The sequence below is a fragment of the Sus scrofa genome, chromosome 3, assembly GCF_054392235.1.
Source record: "Sus scrofa isolate SSC_HxYL_T2T_F1_AM1 chromosome 3, Sscrofa_HxYL_maternal_Yorkshire_Landrace_v2.0, whole genome shotgun sequence".
Lineage (NCBI taxonomy): Eukaryota > Metazoa > Chordata > Mammalia > Artiodactyla > Suidae > Sus > Sus scrofa.
In genome coordinates, this window is record NC_139385.1 from 105,489,426 (window position 1) to 105,514,852 (window position 25,427).

Below are 25,427 nucleotides of genomic sequence, written 5' to 3' on the forward strand. Positions count from 1 at the left end.
AAATTTCTTAAGTGTGATAATGAAATTGTGCTTATGAGGGAAATTATTGGAGAAATGTCCTGGTTCCTTTTTTTTTTTTTTTTTTTTTTTTTTTTTGGTCTTTTTTAGGGCCGCAACCGGGGCATATGGAGGTTCCCAGGCTAGGGGTTGAATTGGAGCTGTGGCTGCCGACCTACACCACAGAGACAGCAACTTGGGATCTGAGCTGTGTCTTCGACCTACATCACAGCTCACGGCATTGCTGGATCCTTAACTGACTGATCGAGGCCAGGGATCGAACCTGTGTCCTCATGGATGTCAGATTTGTTTCTGCTGAACCATGATGGGAACTCCTGTCCTGCTGCTTAAGTGTTTGGGATGAAATGTCAGGATATCTGTGATTTTCAAAGGCTTTGGCAAAAAGAAAGCATATATATATATGCTGTACAGCAAAGTGACCCAGTTATACACATAGATATCTGTATAAATATTTATACACTTATATAAAGAGAGAAAAAGAAAAAAAATGGCAATGTTAATACTTTGTAAATCTAGATGAAAGATTTATAGATTTTCTGGAGTTCCCATTGTGGCGCAGTGGTTAACCAATCTGACTAGGAACCATGAGGTTGTGGGTTCGATCCCTGGCCTCGCTCAGTGGGTTAAGGATCTGGCGTTGCCGTGAGCTGTGGTGTGGGTCGCAGACGCGGCTCGGATCCAGCGTTGCTGTGGCCCTGGTGCAGGCCGGCGGCTACAGCTCCGATTGGACCCCTAGCCTGGGACCCTCCATATGCCACGGGAGCGGCCCTAGAAAAGGCAAAAAGACAAAAAAAAAAAAAAAAAATTGAGATGTTGAACAAACAGGTTTGATAGGGACGGTCAGTAATTTGCCACAAAACCTGTGTATTAAAGGGCAGATCTGGGGCTCTGCATGTTACTGTGTTAAGAGGAAATAGCTACTTAAAGGAACTTAGAGCTGAACCCTTTTATCATATTAAAAAAATCTCCACCAAATTTGTTTCATTGTTGGTTCCTTTTTTTTTTTTTTTTTTTTAGGGCCACACCCACGGCATATGGAGGTTCCCAGGCTAGGAGTCAAATCGGAGCTATGGCTGCTGGCCTGCACCACAGCCACAGCAACGCAGGATCCAAGCCACATTTTCAACCTACACAACCAGTCACCACCACGCCAGATCCTTAACCCACTGAGCGAGGCCAGGGATTGAACCCGAAACCTTGTGGTTCCTAGGTGGATTTGTTTCCACTGCGCCACAACAGGAACTCCCTGTTGGCTCCATTTTTAATCAGTAGGGTAGCTTAAGAGGGGCCCATGGGGTCCTAGGGTGTAAGGCAGCTCCTCCACTCTTCTACAGGAGCCACTTCTCTATTTGGTCGTTCACTGGGGCCGCTTTCCCTTTGCCTGTTGTGTAGTCAAAAGAATTCCTTGCCCCAGATTCCAGGTTCCTAGGAGAAAGGGCTCAACATTCTTGTAGAAGCTGGGTACCCTCTGCAGCCCCATGGTTTCCATGGTGCAAACAAAGCCTGGCTTTACCCACAGGAAGGACAAAATGGCCAGAAGAGGATTTTCAGCCATCGTGTCTGTGGGCCACTTTGAGAGTCACCTAGGATGCTTGTTTAAAATGTCCCATACCTAAAGGGCTAAGGCCTGGGAACCCTCATTTTAACTAGCATCCCAGCTAACACTGGAGCACACCAAAGTTTGAGATCTGACAGTGTAGGCTAAAATCCAAACCTCTAACGCTAACATTCAAGGCTGGCAAAGCTTGGCTACCCTCATCCCCCAGCTTTACCTTCCCCTCCAGCCAGGGTGAAGGGTTCCCTAGCCCACCCTCCTTTGCGCAGGCTCACCTTTCTGGCAATTCTCCTTCTCTCCCCTCAATTCACGTGATGCCAACTCAGCTTCAAGTCCTGCCTATTCCCTGGAATTTTTCTGATCGCCTCAGCCCATATTCCAAGTGTTGCTCCTTTTCTCTGATTTCACTCAATGTGAAATTGGTGTCACCTGATTTATTAGTTGTGCTTCACTAGCTATGGTGGTTTTCGTGCTTTGGTTGAGTTAATATCATCCTCCTGCCAACCTGTGAAATTCTCGAGGGCAGGGATTCCATCTTTATCTCTGCGTCTTCCTCCTGTACCAAGGACAAGGATGAAGTACCAGGTAGGTCCTCAGAACTAGGTTTCTAATAACCGAATTGAAGGCAATCTGGGGGATGCAAAATGTAGAAGAGATGCTGTAGGAGAGAAAGAAGAGGCCGAGGATGGGCTCTGGCCATGGCAGCTTTCGTGCGGGGGGTGGGACATTTCCATGGATTCTGGGAGCCCAGGCTCTGTGGGCGGGTATTGGGGTGACCATCCCTCTCCTCGCCATAACTATTTGCATCTGGGGCTGGGCTGCTTTGGTGTCTCTGCCTTCTTGTGACAATTTGCATCTACAAATTTACATAGCCGTGAAGGAGCTTTCCGAGAAAACAGGGCCCGCCCACCTCCCCGCCGTATTCCGTCTTTGTTGTTCCAAGTCACCTGCGGTGAGCCTGCGCCTGGAGGTGTGGGCCTTGGAGCCAAGGCTGCAGAATAGGTCTGGCTGCGCCCCTGAGTATCTGGACTTCTACTGAGCCTCTCAATAATAGAAGTCCCGTAGCTCCTTGGTGACCTACCCGGGATTCCTCCATTGATTGACACCTGCCCAGTCATGCTACAAGCAGTTGAGACCAGCAAGGAGGGCTGGGCGCGGAGGGGGACGACATGGGTGTTTTATCATAAATGTACATGGGACCTCCCCTGTAGGCCAAGGAAGGTGAAGCATGCCACATTCACGCTGTTCCCAGATCCCCTTTGGCTGTTCCTTCCGCCTGGACCGCCCTGTCCCCTGGGTGTGTCTTGCTAAACGCCCCAAGGGGAGCTGGCTGGACTCCCCAAGGCGGAAGAAGACTCTCTTGAAGGCTGCTGAGAACAGCTCTCTCCAAGGGTTGTGAAGACGAAAATAAGACCACATTCAAGTATTGTTTCCTTACTTCTACCTCCCTACATTCCGCCCATAAGGCTCCAACCCCTGGACCAGCGCGTACCCCTGGACGGTGCCGAGCAGAGGCGTCCCTCGCAGAAGGACCGCTCTGACGGGTCTGAACTGCTTATCAGCCTCGAGTCTCTGCTCGGACAAAGGATGCACCCCCCCTACCACGGCTATGCGACCAAAAGCAAGGCGGCAGATGGAAGAAGAGCTGCAAAGATAGCAGCCGATGGAGGAGCACGGAAAGGTCAGTGACCCTGTGAACCGAAGCACACTTTGGAGGTTTGGGCGTGGAGAGCAGGAAAGCACAGAGTGGGCTCGTGATGGAGGAAAAGGGAAACGAGAAAAATCAATGATGCGGGAAGCTTCTCCTCACATCCTTCAGAGGCTGCAGGGAGAAGAGGGGGAGGGCGAGCAGGAGCTGGGAATATATTAGCTGCCTGATCCGTGTTACCAAGGGAGTGGTGGAGCCCGGCGCCCCGCGGCCTCTCAGGAGAGGGCTGATAATTACGGATGGGTCTCTGGTTTGATACAGCTGGGTGTCAGGGAGAGAGGTGGAATATATGATCCCTTCAAGGACCCCCTTGTTTGTACCAAAGCAGGTTACTGCATGACAGAGAATTCAGAGGGTTGTTGTATACTTATTTGTGTTGTACACTTCCTTTAGCTTTTAAGAAAATCTCCCAGCAAAAGTTCTAAGTGCTCAAGACCACAATGAATTTGGGGATGTCACTGCTCACCCGCCCCAGCTGTCTTTTATTTAAAATAGTAAAAACTCCAGGCTCCTGAAATCTTGATGACAGAGGTTTGAGAGTCAACCGGAACAGGGTCTTCAGCTTTCATTAGAAATGTCTGCGTTTCTCTTGGGTTAAGGGCGGGTGGGGTGTGTTGGAATATTAATGGGGAGTATTTAGATGAGGCTCTTAATTCGAGAAGAAGGTGAGAATTAATGCTTGACTTTAATCGGAGCCGGAATCATCACAGATAGGTTTTTACCCTCTCCTCCTCAATCAATTTCACTCTAATTAATTCTTCTGTGGCTAAGTCTTGTTGCATTAGATAGTCTGATTATTTCCACAATCAAGAGACTGTATGTTCATGCATTTTTAGTAAGGGACGACTGCATCCTTTTTCATAAGTGATCCTGCTGGTTGGCAGTTGCAGCAGCTAAAATAATTATAGAGCAGATTACTTACTTTTAAAGCATTGTTTGCTGTCATATTCATCCTAGGTGACAATTTGGAACAGCTCCGGAGGCTGCTATAATGGGCAGAGGAGCTGGGTATTTAATATGACAGTTTTCAATGTCAAGGGCTGTTTATGCATAGGTCAACGCCTCTTTTTAAAAAAAAATAAACACAGGGGTAATTTGGTCCTGCTGGCTGATGGATGTGCTGCAGAGCTGCAGGCCATTCTATGCTCAGTTTAAAACCTTGACTCTTAAAAAGGACCTGCTTCTGAAGGCTGCTTGGTACCTTCTGCCTTCAAGTATGACTGGTCCAAATATGGTTGTTCATGTCTGATGATGACTTATGGAATGGGGTGCTCTCATATCAGACCCCGCAATCTAGAAGGCTTGCAGCAGGGGACACAGTAATTTGAAAACTTCAGCCATTTGCTGTTTAGAAAGAGGATGAGGGGAAATCCACCAAAGGGAAAAGACTGCTTTTTATTTGGGGACAAACACTGGGCTTTTGGGTTATGCAGAGGAAAGCTCAGTGCTATTCTGGAATAGACAAGTTGAGACAGGAAGAAAGCAGTGGCCATGCCTACAAATGCAGAAAGCTGTCTTCCTTGTGGGCAGTCAGAGCCACCACTCACCCCAGAAGTTCTTCCAGTGTCCATGCGGTGGAGGAGGAGAGGGTTTCCTCTTCTCTCTTGAGGAAAACAGTGTTTGGACCTGAACTCCAGGCAGGGGAGATCTGGCCCAGGGCCCTCCTGACTATAGGAGTGAACTCTGCGGTCACATGGTGGCCTGAAGGCAGTGGAGGGAAAAGGCACACAGGGCACCCCAGGCCATGGGTCAGTGGACTCCAGGAGACCCCGTAGACAATCTCCAACTTAATTGCTTTTCTTTTTTCTTTCTTAAATTTTATTATAGTTGATATACAATGTTGTATTAGTTTCAGGTGTACAATACAGTGAATCAGTTATACATATATTCATTCTTTTTTCCCATAGAGATTATTACAGAATATTGAGTAGACCTCCCTATGCTATACAGTAGGTCATTTTTAGTTAGTTTATTTATAACAGTGTGTATGTGTTAGTACCATCCTGCTTGGTTTTCCCTTTGCTAACCACAAGTTTGATTTCAGAATTTGTGAGTTTGTTTTTGTTTTGTAAATGAGTTCTTTGGTATCACTTTAAAATTAGATTCCACATATTAGTGATGTCAGATAATATTTGTCCTTCTCTGTCTGACTTGCTTCACCTAGTATGATAATCTCTAGGTCCATCCATGTTGCTGCAAATGGCATTATTTCACTCTTCTTTATGGCCGAGTAATATTCCATTGTATATATGTACCACTTCCATTCCTCTGTTGATGGACATTTAGGTTACTTCCATGTCTTGGCTGTTTTATTTTATTTTATTTTTGTCTTTTGTCTTTTGTTGTTGTTGTTGCTATTTCTTGGGCCGCTCCCGCGGCATATGGAGGTTCCCAGGCTAGGGGTTGAATCGGAGCTGTAGCCACCAGCCTACGCCAGAGCCACAGCAACGCGGGATCCGAGCCGCGTCTGCAACCTACACCACAGCTCACGGCAACGCCGGATCGTTAACCCACTGAGCAAGGGCAGGGATCGAACCCACAACCTCATGGTTCCTAGTCGGATTCGTTAACCACTGCGCCACGACGGGAACTCCTCTTGGCTGTTTTAAATAGTGCTGCAGTGATCATTGGGGTGCATGTATCTTTTTGAATTATGGTTTTCTCTGGAGAGGTGCCCAGGAATGGGATTGCTGGATCATATGGTAGTTCTAGATTTAGTTTTTTAAGGAGCCTCCATACTGTTTTCCATAGTAGCTGTACCAACTTACATTCCCAGCAGTAGTATAGGAGGGTTCCCTTTTCTCCAGTTGTTTTTCTTCTGTAATTTTCAGTATCTTTTGTCAACCCCAAGCCTTCAGCAGTTTTCTTAACCTTACATCCTTAGGAAAATAAGAGTCTGTATCCACATTTGGAACAGAGGTGGGCAAGAGAATGTGATTTTCCTTTTGACCATGTCCTCTAAAGCCTATGCAAGGAGGCAGGGTGGTCCTGGAGCCCAAGGGAGGGATCCCATTTGCCCTGGGGAAGGAGACTCAGAGGATCCAGGGGACAATAGAAGCTCAGGCTGAGTCCTTGCTTAGGTGGGCAGGTGCAGAGGTGGAAAGGGACAAACCTCCTCCCCATATCCTGGGGAGAGAGAGAGAGAGACCTTCAAAAGGAGAAAGTACAGCTTGCAAATTATACAGGCACGGGTTGTTGGCTTGCGGCCATCTGGGTTGCCCTTAATATACACTGCAGTTGGCCAGAGTCTCAGAGATTGTCCTGCCCTCCTGCTCTCCGCACCAGCTGTTCAGGGAAACTGCCAAACTGTAGCAGCCTCTAGCTCATTTCCCGGGAAGGCCACTACCAGCTGTTCTGCCGTGCTCAGAGCCAGCAACTAGAGGCATCACTGAATCTTAGGTCACTGCTTCCACCTCTACTGCAGATGAGGAAGCTGACCAGTTCTGGGGCAGTTACTATCTACGTGAAATGACCAGAAGAGGTGAGCTGGCCCCCCAACCCCCACTTCACTGATCAGGAACCTGGGCTCAGAGAGGTAACATGACCTATTCTAGGTCACTCTATTGATCAGGGACAGGTTCAGGATTTGGATCCAAGGTCTTCCAACTCCTAATTCAATGCTCTTTCTGGATAGCCCACCCCTTGGGTGAATTTCTTTTTCACTGGAAAAAAGGGGGCTGGCTCAGGATCTCCAGCCAGCTCACCCTTGTATTTGCCAGATCACCAAACGCTTGTTCAGATCTTGTCTTTCCAATCTCCCCTGCTCCTTCAGGAGTCTTAAGAACACCTCCTAACAGGAGTTCCTCTTGTGGTGCAGCGGAAACGAATCTGACTAGTGTCCATGAGGACGTAGGTTTGATCCCTGGCCTCGCTCAGTGGGTTAAGGGTCCGGAGTTGCCTTGAGCTGTGGTGTAGGTTGCAGACGCAGCTCGGATCTGGTGTTGCTGTGGTTGTGGTGTAGCCCAGCAGCTACACCTCCGATTTGACCCTCAGCCTGGGAACCTCCATATGCCGCAAGTGTGGCCCTGGAAAAAAAAAAAAAGAACACCTCTTTTGACCATTTCACTACAGATTGTACCAGAATTTTTCAGTTTTCTCATCTGTAATAAAGAAACAACAATAGGAGAGGTGATTATTAATTGAGTTCATTCCAGTGTGTGGCACATAATATAATTGCTCCAAAAAAGGGTATATGTGAACTCAAGTCACTTTCATTATAAAAGACTGTGTCCAAAAGAGGCTGGGATTCGGTGAGAGTCACACTTGAGTAGGATGCTCCCTGGGGGAGGCACTGTGACCCCCCAGTAGTCATCAAGCAGTCGGTGGTCCCAGAAGCTAGCAGAGGAACAGAGAGACCCTAGTAGCTTCCAGTCACCTGCTCAAACCAAACCACAGTGTGAAGCCTGGCTGGGAGATGCGGGATGCGGAAGGGGAGAGTGAGTTGAGCCCTGGGGCGATGCACTTATACTTTTGTATTGCAAGTCCTTGGGGCTGTGTAGGCTGGCTTACCAGGTTTCTTTTTCTTTTTTTTTTTTTCTTTTCTTTTTTTTTTTTTTTGTCTTTTTGCCTTTTCTAGGGCCACTCTTGCGGCATATGGAGGTTCCCAGGCTAGGGGTCTAATTGGAGACTTAGCTGACCTATGCCATAGCCACAGCAACACGGGATCCAAGTCACGCCTGCAACCTACACCACAGCTCACAGCAACACTGGATCCTTAACCCACTGAGCAAGGGCAGGGATCGAACCTGCAACCTCATGGTTCCTAGTCAGATTCGTTAACCGCTGCACCATGACAGGAACTCCAAGTTCTGCAGCTTCTGACCTGGGTGTCATACCTGGGAAGCCTTAGTCAGGGTAAAGGTGTAGGACGGGGTAGAAGAGGGCAGAGGACCTCCATTTCCTTAGAACAATAGGACCCCCCCTGGGCTACATGTCGGAAACTCATTTGTTTTAATTTTTCCTTTAGTCTTTGTTCCCCCTCCTCTCCTTTCTGTTATTTTCTGCCGTCCTCTAAAGTTAAGTCCCTCACCCCTCGTATCTAAACCCCAGAGCTTATCACAGAAAATAAAGCAGACTGAAGGGAGGGGGCAATGGAGGGCCTCCCTCTCCCCAGGGGACGCATTTCTAGGAAGTGGTTTGGCCCCCATCTCCATGGTGAGTAGATCCTTCCAAGTGAGCACAAAAAGTGGACCAGAGAGGAAGGAGATCTTCCAGGGAAGTGTGGGGCCCCAGAGCTGTTGGCTGAGCTGTAGACAGAACTCTGCCCCCAGAGCTGGGCTGGCTTGTAGCCCAAGCTGCCGGGTGGAGGTGGAGCACCTGTGCAGTGGGTCTCAACTCTGACCTTTGCGCTAAGCTCTCTCAGGGCAGTGGCTGGGTCATAGGTGCTTTTTAAAGCACATGATCACTGGGAGTCCGAAGATCCAGCTGGGCTTGGGGCTGGTCCACATTTGAGCTGTGTGAATTGGAGTGAGTCTTTAACTTCTGGGTTTCAGTGTCCTCATTTGTAAAATGGAGAAGATACCCACCTCCTGGGTATGGCTGAGATAATGTATGCCAGTGTTCTAAGAACTGCGAAGTTCAATGCTAAGGGTAGTTATGAATATTGTGACTAATTAAAAAATTATTTCTGGGAGTTCCCGTCGTGGCGCAGTGGTTAACGAATCCGACTAGGAACCATGAGGTTGCGGGTTCGGTCCCTGCCCTTGCTCAGTGGGTTAACGACCCGGCGTTGCCCGTGAGCTGTGGTGTAGGTTGCAGACGTGGCTCGGATCCTGCGTTGCTGTGGCTCTGGCGCAGGCCGGTGGCTACAGCTCCAATTCAACCCCTAGCCTGGGAACCTCCATATGCCGTGGGAGCGGCCCAAAGAAATAGCAAAAAGACAAAAAAAAAAAAAAATTTATTTCCATCTTCTCTTCAGGGCTTCACACAGTGCAGGTGCTCAATGTGCAACTGATCGTGATACTGTGAAATAGTTATCTAGGCTTCCTTCCTTTCTGGGCTAAGAACTCCTGAAACCCTTGAAATTTCTTTAGGGATTAGAGTGATAAAGGTGTCTTATCTTTTGTTATTTATAACAAGCCTCTTTCAACCACTTTTGAGTTTATATTAATGTGGCAATTTTTGGAAAGCTTCTAGATTACCTAAGGATGGGGGTGGGGGCTGGTTGCCAGGACAACCAGTCATGATTAGAGGGTTGAAACTTTGAGCTCCCTACCTCCCTACACACACCTCTGGGGGAGATTGAATTCAATCACCAATGGCCAGTGACTTAATCAATTGTGTCTCTATAATGAAGCCTCCATAAAACCCTAAAGGACAGGATCCGGAGAGCATTCAGATTGGTGAGCACTCAGAGAGCAAGGAGGCTCTGTACCCCTTCCCCAAGTATCTTGCTCTTTGCATCTCTTCTGTCTATCCCTGAGTTATATCCCCTTATAATCAATGGGTGATCTAGTAAGTAAAATGCTTTCCTGAGTTCTGTGAGCCTTTAGCAAATGAATCAAACCTCACAAAGGGGTTGGTGGGACTCTCTGATCTATATAGCTGGTTCTACAGAAGCACAAGTGACAACCTGGACTTGCAGCTGGTGTCTAAAGAGGGGATGGTGGACAATCTTGCAGGACTGAGCTTTTAACCTGTGGAATCTGATGCTATCTCCAGGAAATAGTGTCAAAATTCAATTAAATTGTAGGACATTCTACTGGTGTCATAGAATTGTTTGCTGCACTGGAAACCCACATCTCTGGTGTCAGAAGTGTAATAGTGTTATAGTGGAGTTTTGAGCACGTGAGAGATATGCAAGGGAAGTGCATGTTTTACTTTACACTGATGATGTCAGCTTGTTCTGCATGAAGCTTCATTGGTCAGCTTAGACTAAATTATGCTGTGTAACAGGCACTCTCAATCACAAAGGATTCTCACTCACATTACATGTCCATTATTCAATTCTGTTCCATATCTTTCTCATCTTGGACTCATGCTATAGAGGCAGGATCTCTCTGTTGTGTGTTTTACCTCTTGGAAGAGGAAAAGGACAAGGAGGAAACACTTAATGGCTTTAAAGTTTTCGATGTGATGTACATCACTTCCATTGGGAAATAAAGTCGTGTTCCAATTCTGATGTCAGTGGGGCAGGAGGTATAATCTTCCTACAGGGAAGAGCACCAGCGAGGGGGAGTGTAAGGGTACTAGCAAATATTTTTTTAGCAAATGCTGGTCTACCCACAGAACAGTTTCATATTTTGAACATACTATGGCTTTAAATAGACTATTGTTTATGTAATAAAAAAACTTTGTATTGCAGATTTTACTGTACCTTAAATCCATATGATTCTTGTCTGTCTACCTAAATGTTGCCTATCCTTCAATGCCCACATCAAGTCTCACCTCCTCTATGCAACCTTGTTTACCGATCTCCACATTTATTGGCTCTTTAATCCATTCTGCCATTCTTGCCAGCCTTTTATTGGCTGCTGTTCTGTATGTGTCTTCCCTCCCCTAGGAGACTGGGAATCTTGAGAACAGGAAACCCATTGTGTATTCCACTGGGATTGCTGTCTGTTCATGGAAAGTACTCAGTGAGTCCTATGGGGTCAAGTTAAATACTTTGGTAGGGAATTTTATTTTTATGGAGCAGTCCTCCATGCTAATGTGACACAGTTTCCATTTTTGACAGATGGGAAAATTGAAAATGTTCAATTCAAGAAGTTTAGTGCACTGTCACGTTCATGCCTCCCAGACCTTGAGGCACTCTTATCACCCAAGCTGCCTCTCACTACTCCGAGGTGTGCAGGTCTAAAACATCTTTAATCCTTATGGATCGATCATTTCTGAGACCCATGTTCAGGTCTATCTGTATCACTGAGGTCAGATAAATGGCATCCACTAGACGATCAGCTGCTGAGTATATTGGGTTAAAGGAGCTAAGGAAGTAAATCACTCAGTAAGTGAACTTAGAAAGGCCAAGATGTTAAACTGCAAGCCAACCAGGATTTAATTTATTTGTTACTGAGGTCATTGCCATTTTTACTGCACACTAATAAAAGCCTGAGCTCTGTTACCAAGATTCAGCAGAAATTCTGGTCGTCATTTTTCCCTCCAGTGGCAAGAAAATGGAGACTGTCAGATTCGGGAAGCTTGGATGAAAGGGAATAAAGAAGAAAATCCCCTCCCCTGCTCTGTCATCTCTGTTTCCAGGACAGATGGGGTCATGTCATCTTCCTCATCTGTGTCATGGCTGCTCCGGGAATAGAGATCTCTTTCGGGGGCCAACATCCCCCTTTGCCCAGCCAGTTAGTTTGGGCCAGAAGGTGGACAACTTGGGGTTTCCACTGATGTTGAGCTCAATACAGGAGGCTCCCTACATTTTGGCCCTTGGCCCTTGGTTCCTTGTGCTTGCTCACCCCAACTTCTCTCGCACTTTCTCGTTTAACTAGCAAAGCCACTGCCAATGCCACATGCACCCAGTTCACTTTAGATTATAAGGCACTCAAAAAGCTTTTTCTCTTCCTGAAATTCCTTCTTTAGTCCTCAGAGTCACATCATATTCTGTGCTTGCTTCAACACCTCACGTAAAGTACCTGTTTCAGGAAGGATGCCAGTGACCTAAAACAATAATCATTTTACATTCTCTGTCTCAGCAGAGCTGCAGTTGCAACCTATGTCACAGCTGCAGTATTGCTGAATCCATTAACCCACTGTGCTGGGCTGGGGAATTGGACCTTCTTCCTGGTGCTACAGAGATACCGCAGATCCTGTTGCACTGCATCAGGAACTCTAGGGCATGGCATTTTTATAATTGAACCTTGAAAGTCATGTAGCTTCACTTTTGACATGCTCTGCTGGTTAAGGAGTCATAAAGGCCCATCTAGGTTCAAAGGAGGGGACACAGATCCCACCTCAATGAGAGGAATGGCAGCATCATGTCATAAGAAGAGCATGTAGGATGGGATAGACCGTGGCAGCTGTTTTTGGAGAGTTCAACCTGTTCCAATATGGTAACATGTGGATCATGTTGGATGAGAGCTTGGCAAGTAGGAAATAGTCAGCAAGTGCTGCTTCCTCTTAGATGCTTTGGAAAAAAAAAATATGAGATTTCTGACAATTCCTAGAAAGGCCATAACATTATGCAAATGTGAGGGATTGGCCTCTTTTAATCTCTGTTCCATATTATTGTTTGTTTGTTTTAAGTCATTTTAACGTTAAATTCCCCAAGAGTAGAACCACACCTTCTCACATTTTCTGGATTATTTTACTCTTTGATCCATTACCAGAAAATATCAGCGCCTTCCTTGACAACATTGGTGAGATATAAAGGTGATGTTTAGAACTGTGGAATAATGGAGTTCCTCTCGTGGCACAACGGAAATGAGTCCGACTAGTATCCAAGAGGATGCAGGTTCAATCCCTGGCCTCATTCACTGGGTCAGGGATACAGTGTTATCTGAGCTGCGGCGTAGGTCACAGATGTGGCTCGGATCCTGTGTGGCCGTGGCTGTGGCCAGCAGCTGTAGCTCCGATTTGACCTGTAGCCTGGAAACTTCCATATGCTGTGGGTGCAGGCCTAAAAAGCAAAAAAAAAAAAAAAAAAAAAAAAAAAAAAAGAACTGGAAAATAAAGTTGGACTGTAAGAATGGAACTAGACAATCAACACATAATAGATGCAGTCGTGTGTGTGTGTTTTATGTATTTAGTTATTATACATGTATATCTCAGTAACATATTGCTGTGTAGAAGACCACCCCAAACCTAATGGCATAAAATAGTGGTCATTTGATTGCTTAGGATTCTGAGGCAGAGGTTTGGGCAGGGCTCAGCTGGGACACTCATCTTTGTTTCGCCTGGTGTCAGCCCTAGCATCCTAAGAAGCAAGATGGCCTTACATGTCTGAGTGCTGGCTGTCCACTGGGGCTCTTTGGTTCTTTTCTATGTGGCTTCTTATCCTCCAGGATCCTCCAGGGCCTCACTCTCTCCATCAGTTTAGCCCAGATTTCTTCCATGGAAACTCATTTCCTGGAAGTCAGAAATGGAAGTGGAGTTCCCGTCGTGGCACAGTGGTTAACGAATCCAACTAGGAACCATGAGGTTGCGGGTTCGGTCCCTGCCTTTGCTCAGTGGGTTAACGATCCGGCGTTGCTGTGAGCTGTGGTGTAGGTTGCAGACGCGGCTCAGATCCCGCGTTGCTATGGCTCTTGCGTAGGCTAGTGGCTACAGCTCCGATTCGACCCCTAGCCTGGGAACCTCCATATGCCGCAGGAGCGGCCCAAGAAATAGCAAAAAGACAAAAAAAAAAAAAAAAAAAAAGACACAGAAATGGAAGTTGTAAGGACTGTTTAGGCCCAGAAGTCCCAGAATGTCATTTCTACCCATAGGACCAGCCCAGGTTCAAGGGGAAAGGAAACAGACTCCACGCAGTGTGGCCCTGATTTTTGCAGCCACTTTTGCAAATGATCTTCACAAGGTACAGAAGCAGTGGACATCTGGACCCCTACCATGTGCCAGGTGCTAGTGTGGATTAATTCATTCCATCCTCACAACAACTCTGTTAAGTCGGGTCTATCAGTAGCCCCATTATGCAGATGGGTAAACTGAAGCACAGAGAGTTTAAATAACTTGCTTGAGGTTATACATATCATTTGTGTGCCCAGAGCCCATGCTGTATGGGCCATTCCTGTCACTGCCAACCCTTAAAGAGCTGACAAGGCTCACAGACTTGTCCAGAATAATCCAAAGGATACAGATAACAGCAATTAAAACTAATTATCATACTACTCAGCCATAAAACACAACAAAATGATGCCATTTCCAGCAACGTCGCTGAAACTAGAGACTCTCATGCTCGGTGAAGTTAAGTCAGAAAGAGAAAGACAAATACCATGTGATATCTCTTATATCTGGACTCTAATATACCGCACAAGTGAACCTTTCCACAGAAAAGAAAATCATGGACATGAAGAACAGACTTGTGGTTGCCAAGGGGGAGGACAAGGGAGTGGGATGGATTGGGAATTTGGGGTTAATAGATGCAACCTATTGCCTTTGGAATGGATAAGCAGGGGGATCCTGCTGTATAGCACTGGGAACTATGTCTAGTCACTTGTGATATGAGCATGATAATGGGAGAAAAAAGAATGTATACATGTATGTGTGACTGGGTCACTTTGCTGTACAGTAGAAAATTGACAGCTATAAACCAGCTATAATGGAAAAAAATAAACATCATTATTTAAATAAAAACCAAACCAAACCAAAACGAGAAAACGAATTATCTATTGAATGGCTACTATCAAGCAGAAGGGGTTTGCATAATTTCCGTTACCTCCCTGCATCCTCATTTCTACCCCAGAGCCCTGCAGGACAGCTCTTTACTATCCTCGTTGTGTAGATGAGGGAGCCGACACAGAAAGGTGAAAAGATTTGGATAATTTTGCCCAAGCAAGATTTAACCATAGCCCAAGTCACGTTAACCTACCTGGGGAGCAATGTGTGGATGGAGGGGCAATGGGGCAGACTCCTCAGCACTGCCCGTAGTCAATTCCTCCCTTGCTGTGGCTCCTCACTCTCCACACATCGTTCTGCCTCTAACTCAGCTCTCTGCCCTGCGTGCCTGGGGAGGGGGAAAAGAGGCGCAGGCCCACGGAGGCAGGGGTCCCAGACTGCTGGGCGGTTTCCTCACTGGGTGGACTCCTGCACATGCTGTTCCCTTTGCCCGGAATGCCTCTGATCTTGGCTCTGAGGAAAGGGCCTTATTGTAGCCAAGGGACCTCCCCCTTTCTCATATGCGCTCTGCCTGAGCCAATGGGTGTTTCCTGATGCTTATCATTCTCTGCTATTAATTATTTATAGATTACAAAGATAATAGACTATGTTTCATGGCAGTTTGGGATTCACAGCAGAACAGAGCTGAAGGTATGGTGAGTTCCCACACCAGCCCTCCCCTCCCCCACCTCCCTCCATGCACCCATGTGACAGACTTGTTTCCTCATGACTGACCAAAGTTCGTAGTTTACATGAGGCTTCCTTTTTTTTGTTGTGGATCATACACAAAAAATTCCTCCATGCTCTACCTTTTTATCCCTGCTTCTGTCCAACTCCTGGCACCCTTTGATTTTTTTTACCATAGCCACAGTGTTGCTCTTTCCAGAACGCCTTAGAATCATATATATGTAGCCTTTTTTGATGGTTTTTTTTCACTTAGTAGCATGTGTTTAAGTTTCCTCCATGTCTCTTCGTGGCTTGTTAGCTCATTGCTCATATTCCATTGTCTGGAGGGACCACTGTTTATTTACCCATTCACCCCCTGAAGAACATCTTGGTTGCTTCCAAGTTGGGGCAATTAGGAAGAAAACTGCTGTAAACATTTATGTGCAGGTTTTTGTGTGGACATAAGGCTTCAGCTTCTTTGGGTAAATATCGAGGAGCTTGAATGCTGGATTGTATGGTAAGAGTGTGTTTAGTAAAAGACCTTCTCACTGTCTTCCATAGGGGCTGTACCGTTTTATAGTCTCACCAGCAATGAATGAGCATTCCAGTTGCTCCACATCCTCACCAGCATCTAGTGTTGTCATTGTTTCAGATTTTGGCCATTCTTTTTTTTTTTTTTTTTTTTTGGTCTTTTGTTGCCTTTTCTAGGGCCACTCCTGTGGCCTATAGAGGTTCCCAGGCTAGGGGTCTAATCGGAGCTGTAGCCTCGGGCCTACACCAAAGCCACAGCAACACAGGATCCAAGCCGTGTCTGCAACCTACACCACAGCTCACAGCAATGCCAGATCCTTAACCCACTGAGCAAGGCCAAGGATTGAACCTGAAACCTTGTGATTCCTAGTTGGATTCATTAACCACTGAGCCATGACGGGAACTCTGCCCATTCTTAATGAATGTGTAGGGATAGTGCGTTGCTGTTTTAATCTGCAGTTCCCTAATGACCTATGATGTTGGGCATCTTTTCAGATGCTTATTTACCAGCTTTATTTTCTGTGATAAGATATCTACTTGTTCTGATCTTTTGACCAGTGTTCAATCAAGTTGCTCATTTTCTTCTTCTTCTTTTTTTTTTATTTCAGTACCCATTTTATTTATGTATTTATTTTTTGTCTTTTCATCTTTTCTAGGGCCACACTTGCAGCATATGTAGGTTCCCAGGCTAGGGGTCCAATTGGAGCTGTAGCTGCCGGCCTACACCATAGCCACAGCAATGTGTGATCCGAGCTGTGTCTGTGACCTACACCACAGCTCACGGCAACGCCGGATCCTTAACCCACTGAGCAAGACCAGGGATCGAACCCTCAATCCCATGGCTCCCAGTCAGATTCGTTAACCACTGAGCCACGACGGGAACTCCATTTTCTTCTTCTTTTTTTTTTTTATTGTAATCAATTCTTATTTCCCCAACACATTTTTTTTTTCCTACTGTACAGCATGGTGACCCAGTTACACACACATTTATACATTCTTTTTTCTCACATTATCAGGCTCCATCATAAGTGACTAGACATAGTTCCCAGTGCTACACAGCAGGATCTCATTGCTAATCCATTCTAAAGACAATAGTTTGCATCTATTAACCCTAAGCTCCCAGTCCATCCCACATAGTTGCTCATTTTCTTATTGTTGAATTTTAAGAGTTCTTTGTTAAATTTTTGGTTAGCATTCGTTTTCTGATATGTCTTTTGTAAATATTTTCTTGTGGTCTGTAGCTTATTTTCCCATTCTCTTGATAGATGTTTACTTTTTTCTCCCTAAGTGAAATGTTTGTTCTTTGAGATTAGAGACTTTTATTTATAGCTGCTTAGTACATAGTAGGCATTTATTAAATATTAGAAAGGGAGAAAGAATTAGCATTCTGCTCTATATATCAGGGTTTTATTACTTTTGTTGGTATTAGTCTATCCCTAAAAGATAATCCACCCTCAGCCTGATGACAACATCGAGTGTGGAAACTGATGAGGGAGTCTCAGACCTGGGAAAATTTACCAAGGGGGTGCTGTTTCCTGGGAAACCCTCTTGGGAACCAGTTGGCCTCTTGGCACCACCTTTTCTCCACATCTTTTTTTTTTAATGATTTTATTTTTTTTCCATTATAGCTGCTTTACAGTGTTCTGTCAATTTTCTACTGTACAGCAAAGTGACCCAGTCACACATACATATATACATTCTTTTGTCTCCCATTATCATGCTCCATCACAAGTGACTAGACATAGTTCCCAGTGCTATACAGCAGGATCCCCTTGCTTATCCATTCCAAAGGCAATAGGTTGCATCTATTAACCCCAAATTCCCAGTCCATCCCTTCCCCTCCCCCTCCCTCTTGGCAACCACCAGTCTGTTCTCCAAATCCACATCTTCATTTTAACATCAGCGCATTGTATTTCTTTCTTCCTCCCTTTCTTGTCTTTTTAGGGCTGCACCCATGGCATATGGAGGTTCCCAGGCTAGGAATCTAATCAGAGCTGTAGCTGCCAGCCCACACCACAGCCCCAGTAACACAGGATCCGAGCCACATCTGTGACCTGCGCCACAGCTCACAGCAACGCTGGATCCTTAACCCACCGAGCAAGGGCAGAAATCATACTCAAGTCCTCATGGATACTAGTCAGATTCATTTCTGCTGAGCCACAAAGGGCACTCCCGAGAACATTGTATTTCTTATGGGTGATGATAGATATTCAAAACTGAGACCCTCTCCCAACTATTTTGCCTTCTACAAAAGGGTGTGTGGTCATGTCTAGCTTTGCCAGTTCCTATGTCAGAGAGTTCCCGATGCGCTGCCCTGAAGGGACCACTAACCAATGGCCCTCCTGTGAGGCCATTTTCAGGTGGTTCACTTGGCATCAGCCGCTTTACTCTCTCCAGCTTCTGCCCTTTCCCTCCATCAGCTGTGAGAGCTGATCTGGACCTGGAATTTGTGTTGTCATATCACCTTCCCAGACATAGGTGTCCAGTTAATATGTGTTAATCCCCTAGGGACCCTTGCTGTCTTTGAAGCTGGGAAAAGGATAGATGGGAAGAGATGGTTATGGTGGTAACATTCTTGATAATAGCTCATTTTTTTTTTTGAGCACTTACCATGTGCTAGGCTTCCTGCTAAGTGCATAATATGTATTATCTTATTTAAGCATCAAAACTGCAATAAGACAGGCCTATTATTCCTCTCCTCCCCATCTGACAGGTGACCAAACTGAGTCACAGAGAGAGTACCTACATTTACCATGGTCAGATAGCAGACAGATGGCAGAGTCTGGATTTAAGCTCAGGACCCATGCCAGGCTTTTAACCATCATACTATAGCCCTCTCTCTTGCTGCCCATAGCAAAAAAAAAAAAAATGTCTCTCTGCCTCACAATCTGCAGAGGGCACAAGATTGACTTTTAGTACCCATGCTTCATGCTGCCCTGCCTGAACCCTGGAGGCTTCCCCAAGGGCACCCACCTCGTAGCCTCCTCTGCAGTGCTGGTGCTCCCCCTGGCAGCCTCCCCACCCCAACCCCGAGGAAATCTGCAGCTCCGAGGCTGTGGTGTCCCAGTCTCGCTCTCCAGTCCTTCTGGAGCTCTGATTAGCAGTATCTCCTCATAAGCTGTTCAAGGAGACCTTGTGGGTTCCAAAACAGAGCATTTAAATGGCTTATTGCCTCATAAACAGCACTCTGCAAGGACGCTGCAGGCCCCTGTTGATTGAAATGCTTCGTTTCTGTATTTTTGGGTTTGGATTTACCTTTCCCGGCTGTGGGTACTTCCTTATTCCAGGCAGGCTGACCTTTGCCAGGGGAAGGTTGATGTGCTGGGTTGGCAGGCTGCCCCTCCTGCCTTCCTGGACCTGTGAGAGGAGGAGCCAGAGGGGACATTCTTCCTCTCTCCTTTAGTCTGAGTGAGCAAGAGGGTAGAAGGCTCAAGCAGGAGAAAGGACAAGGAGACCTACAGCATCCAAGAGTTGCATCCTGAGGGTCCTTCACTGGAGTGTCTCCTGAGCTGTCAGCAGTGGCTAACCATGCAGTTAACCTCTGAGTCCTCACAGCTTCTGGTGTCCCCACCTGCAGATGAGAAAGTGGAGCCCAGAGATCACTCCCTGTTATGACACAGCTAACAAGTGGATCCACCAAAGATGGTTCACACACAGAGATGTCGCTTCGAGAGGTGAGGGCAAAGTTAAGGGACAAACAAGACTGGTACCCAAAGGTGAGCAACAGCAAGATGTTCTGAGCACCCACAAGCCTAAAGGACCAAGGAGTGGAAAGAGTGAGAGCAGAGATGGGAGGGAACTGGATCCATGGGGGTCAACCTGGAGTCACAAGGGACACAGCCACTGCCAGGACCAGGATCCAAAGCAAGGAGGGAGCAGGGGAGAAATACCCTCACTCTCATTTCTCCTGCTCTCTCAGCCCTACCTTGGCTCCCATTGGTCAAACCCATCCAGAACTCAGGTGATGCAGCTGAAAGGGCTCAGTCATCTGGGCACAGAGCAGGATGGAGGAGGTGAGGACAAGCTGGGGTGGGTGTGCAAATAGAGCACAACCACCATAGCAATTGCAGCTGGATTTTTGAGCCATAATCTCTTAAGAACCCTTGTCCTTCACCATGGTTTTTTCAAGCTGAAACACCCTTCCACTGTGAAGCACTGGATGGAGGTACCGGCCTGGCTCAGCTCTTTATTAGTTAGAGTGAATCTTCTCCCACTTTCCTCTTCCTCCTATAGGAACATCTCCCAAAGAATGAAATTGCCTGGACCCAGGCTTCTGGCCAGCTGGATCTCACCACAGCCCTGAATGCTGATATCATGGGTTTTTTGTTTGTTTGTTTGGATTTGTGCTTTCTTGGCTCAGTGATGGATCCTGGAGAAATCTGTTCCAATTTCTAACGAGCCATCTCCCCTTCTTACCCTCCACCTCCACTAGTTCAGTGCTTCTACCCAAGCCTTGCATTTTTCTTTGGATTTTTCTGCCATTACCATGAGTGGTCAGCCCCCAAGGACATTGCTGCTGCCCTGTCCCTGTTCATCTGGGCAGGGACTAGGTGCATTCTCTGATGAAACCAGACCAGAGAAAAGCTGAGGCAGGGCTCACCCTCTCGGGTGGCACCCTGGGCTAGTGTGAGCCATGAGGGGTGTAAGCCACTGGGGGTGGTTGACTGGAAAGCATTGGAATGCGGAAAGGTGGTCCCTCTGATATATCAGGACACCATGTTCAGGGCAAAAGGGAAGGAGAAGAGTTCATCTTCCATTACTATGGCAACAACAAGGTGTTGGCTAGAGACTTGGGAACTTCTGGAAGGGTCCCCATGATGTCTGTGAAACTAGATTTTCCATCCACACACTCATCCAGGTGCATCCACTTGTCTTTCCCCTGAAGCTTCAAGATCTGCTCAACCTGGCTGGTCAGAAATTTGCCCCCAAACACCATTCCTTGGGGCATTGGGACTTCTGGGCATCCCAGCCAGACCTGAATTCCAGAATTCTCACCTGCTCCCTGCCACCCACCCACCAGGACACTGATCTCCAGTCTCTGTCTGCCTTGCATTTCAACCATCAGCTTCACAAATGATGATGGTGATGATGTTGGCCAGCATCTCCTGTGCTTTAGCTACGGTCCCCAGTGCTTTATAAATTCTAGATAATTTTGTCTTCACAACACTATTATCATCCCCATTGCACAGATGAACATAGCAGGGCTTAAGAGAGATCACATGATTTGGCCGAGGTGACACAGCTAGTAAGTCATACAGAGATCCTGAATCCAGAGCTAGAAAAGCCCCCAGAGCCCACATTCTAGCCGTGACCCTGTATTGCCTATTGATGGCAAGGGATGGGTTTTTTTCCTTCTTTCTTCTTTTTTTAAAAAAGATTTTACTGAATTATAATTGATATACAATTAACTGCACATATTTAACAATACAAATTGATGAGTTCTGACATATGTATACAGCCATGGAATCATTGCTATAATCAAGATAATGAATATGTCTATCAATCCCCGTAGCTTCCTTGAGCTCCTTTGTAATCCACCCCTCACTCCCCCCTCCAACACAGTTCCTAGGCAACCAATTGTCTGCTTTCTGTCACTATAGATTAATTTGCATTTTCTAGAATTTTATATATGGAAATAGCATGTCCTTTTTGGGGGGTCTGACTTCTTTCAGCATAATTATTTTGAGTTGCATTCATGTTGCATGTGTCAATAGTTCATTCCTTTTAATTGCTGAGTAGTGCTCCCTTGTATATATATACTAAATTTGTCCATTCACCTCTTGATGGATGTTTGAATTGCTTCCAGTTTTTGATGATTACAAACAAAACTATTAAGAACACTCGAGTATGAGTCTTTTTTGGACATATGCTTTCATTTCCCTAGAGTAAATACCTATACGTGTGGAACTGCTGGATCATAAAGTAGGTATATGTTTATTATGATAAGAAATGACCAAACTATTTTCCAAAGTGGTTGTGCCATTTTACATCCCTCCCAGCAGTGCATGAGGAGTTCTGGTTGCTCCACTTCCTTGCCAGCGTTTGGTTGGTTAGTCTTTTAAATTAAGCCATTCTAGTAGGTAGATAGTAGTTTCTTACTGTGGTTTTAATTTGCATTTCCCAGATGACTAATTATATGATACACCTTTTCAGGTCTTATTTGCCATCTGTTTATCTATCTTGGTGCAATGGCTGTTCACAGTTTTTGCTCATTTTAAAAATAATTGCACTGTTTCACTTATGTCTTATTATTGAGTTGTAAATACTCTTTATATATTCTAAAACATGTCCTTTGTCAGATAATGTTTTGCAACTTTTCATATGCAGCCTTTTAATTTTTTTTGTTGTTGTTGGATGCTCCTGTGGCAAATGGAAGTTCCTGGGTCAGGGATTGAACCTGCACCACAGCAGCAACCCAAGTCACTGCAGTGACAATGCCAGATCCTTAACCCACTGTGCCACAAGAGAACTCCAGCCTTTTCATTTTTATAAGAGTCTCTTTTAAAGAACAAAACTTTTATTTAATTTTTAATTTTTATTTTTCGAAGTATAGTTGATTTACTATATTGTGTTAGTTCCTGGTGTATGGCAAAGTGATTCAGTTATAGTTATATATATATATTCTTTTTCATGTTCTTTTCCATTATAGCTTATTATAAGATATTGAATGTAATTCCCTGTGCTGCACAGTAGGGTCTTGTTGTTTATCTTTTTTATATATGGTGATTTGTGTCCGCAACTCCCAAACTCCTAATTTATCTCTGCCCCACCCCCTGTGCTCTTTGGTAACCATACATTTGTTTTTGAAGTCTGTGAGTCTGTTCTGAAAATAAGTTCATTTGCATATTTTAGATTCCATATATTAGTGATATCATATGATATTTGTCTCTGTCTGGTTTATTTCACTTTGTATAATATTCTCTAGGCCCATCCATGTTGCTGCAAATAGCATTATTTCATTCTTTTTATGGCTGAGTAATATTCCATTGTATAAATACACTGCATTTTCTTTATGCATTCCTCTTTGATGGACATTTAGGTTGCTTCTATGTCTTGGATATTGTAAATAGTGCTGCTATGAACATTGGGGTGCATATATCTTTTCAAATTAGAGTTTTCTCTGGATATATGCCTAAGAGTGGGATTGCCAGATCAAATAGTAACTGTATTTAGTTTTTTAAGGAATCTCCGTACTGTTTTCCATAATGGCTGCACCAGTTTACATTCTACCAACAGTGTGGGAGGATTCCCTTTTAAAGAACAAAAATTTTGAATTTTCTTTTTCAGTTTGTAGTGGTTTTTTTTTTTTTCCTGGCAATTGCCTGAAGAGAAGGTATACACTCTTTTATTGTTATTATTGTGGTAAAATATAATGACATAAAAGTTACCATTTTTAAGTGTACAGTTCAGTGGCATTAAGTGCATTCACACTGTTATAGTTTGTATTTTTAAAATCCTTTTAAAGAATTGTTGGCTAATTCAAGGTCACTAAGACTTTTTCCTGTGTTTTCTGTTAAAGGTTTCACAGCTTTAGCCCTAGTAGATTTATCTGAAGTGAAATTTTGGGTATGAAGTGTTCAGGGTTCATTCTTGTGTACGGATAAACACTTGTTTCTGCCCCATTTGTTGAAAAAAATTATCCTTTTTTCTTTGAGTTACATTATACTTTTGTCAAAAATTGGTTGTTTTTTTGGCTGTTTTCCTGGTTTGTTTTTCACTCTAGTTCTCAACACATTGCCTTCTGATTTTCACATACTGTTTCCAGTATAGACTTCCCCAACTTGTCTCTCTGCCCTGCTCTGGCTCTGACCTTCCCTCCTCACTGGTTGATAGATTTCTAGTGGTATTTTCCAGAGATGACCTAATTCTTGCCTATCCCCTAAACTGTAATCAGCCTTGCTCTAGCCTCCCTGGTCTGGGCTCTGTGCCCAGCACCTGGGTTCCGCTGCTGCCACAGCCCTGATGCCTGGAGGGCAAGGGCTGCAGATGGGTCCAGCTCAGGACCCAGGGAGCTCCAGCACAGCAGGCTTTCCCAGCTGCTTACTCAGGCAACCCTTGTGTGGGAGGCCAGAGATCCAGCCTTCATAGCAATGACACAGCCACCAGACCTTCTCAAGACTTCTCTGGTCATTGAGTCCCTGTTAAATCCAGAAATGAGATTTGGCAGAAAAAAATCAGATAAAACTGAACAAGGGGAATGCAGAGCCTTGCAGATCAGTGTTTTCCCACAAGGGAAGAAAAATTTTGTTTTAGGGCCATACCTGTGGCATAGGAAGTTCCTAGGCTAGGAGTTGAATTGACACTGCAGCTGCCAGCCTATGCCACAGCCATAGCAACAGCAGATCTGAGCCTTCTCTGCAGCTAATGACCCAGCTTGCGGCAATGCTGGATTCTTAACCCATTGAACAAGGCCCAAGATTGAACCCACATCCTTAGGGATACTCTGTTGGGTTCCTAACCCAGTGAGCCACAATGGGAACTCCAAGAATGGACCACAGTGGGTGATTTCTGCCTGATCATCCAAGATGTCTGATTAAAAAAACCTGGGATAAGCCTTGGGATGAATTCCTTACATCGTTTAGATTTTCAACCAAGCTGGAAGATGGGGAGTGTAATGCACAATTTTTGGGAGACATCATTCTGATCCATCAGGATGGCCCAGGGGGTATTGATCTCAGCAGGGGCTGTATAGCCTGCCTTCCAGACTGTTCCTGTTAGAGCCTCAAAGCAGTCTGTAAGAGACCTCCAGAAGGATTTTGTTTGTTTGTTTGTTTTGAATTTAGCTAAAAGGGGACACTGCACAGAACATCCAAATCAAATTTATCATCTGGCAAAAACATTTTCCACAAGGAATAAAGAATCCCTGTAGTCAGCATATGTCCAGGGATGCACATATAATTCTCAACAGGCTGGAAGGGCAGACACCACGAATGAACATGTTTGTGGGCCATGGGCTCTGAATTGGTTTTCCAGCCACTAGCCGAGCTTAGGCTCTTGCCTTTGTGAGCCAACAGCTCTAGTCTAGGAGGTTTTAAGATGTGAAGACAGAGTTTTGTTTTAGTGTTGTCCTATCTGGTTCATTCAGGGATGGCCCCATAACACCAAGTTCTAACCAAAGTCCTCACCACCCCTGGCAGGAAGTCACTCGCCTGCTTTCCTGGAGATGCATACAGCTTGCTTCTCTTGTGGGCCTTGTCAAATGGAGAGAGTACTTGGATGTGATTTTGGAGACACTGAAGGAAGGAAGGAGACATGGATTTGCATAATCATATGCTCATTTGCCCTTGGCCCTGGGTCTTGTTCTAGAGAAATTAGACCCAGGCTTGTCTCTTTTCCAGATTGTGGGGGAACAGAAGTAAATCAAAGAGGCTTAAGCTGGAGCTTGACTCTGACATTCCAGAATGTTGGGGACTTTCAACTCTGTTATGAGTACTGGAGTGGGGGTGGGGGGAATAACCTCCACTACTCTGGGAAATGGAGAGGGTGAGAAAACTGAAAGGACAGTTTTTCATGGTAAGTAATATCTCATTAAAAAAATGAAGCATTTTGGGAGACAGGATTAAGATGGCAGACTAGAACTGGAGCTCACCTTCTCTCATAAAAACAACAAAATTACAACCAAATGCTGAACAACCTTCAACCAAATAGACTGGAATCTCTCAAAAAGATATCCTCCTCCAGAAGACAAAGAAG

General features: G+C 45.3%; 1 protein-coding gene across 1 annotated transcript in view; it reads left to right on the forward strand.

The window, feature by feature from the left end:
• Window positions 1-3,173: 3,173 nt before the first annotated feature.
• The window catches only part of CALM2 (calmodulin 2), an 81,580-nt gene continuing 59,326 nt past the window's right edge, over window positions 3,174-25,427 (forward strand). Inside the window, exon 1 of the mRNA XM_085019363.1 lies at window positions 3,174-3,254. Within this exon, the coding sequence (XP_084875489.1) occupies window positions 3,237-3,254 (18 nt within the window). The 5' untranslated portion in view covers window positions 3,174-3,236. The remainder of the gene's footprint in view (window positions 3,255-25,427) is intronic.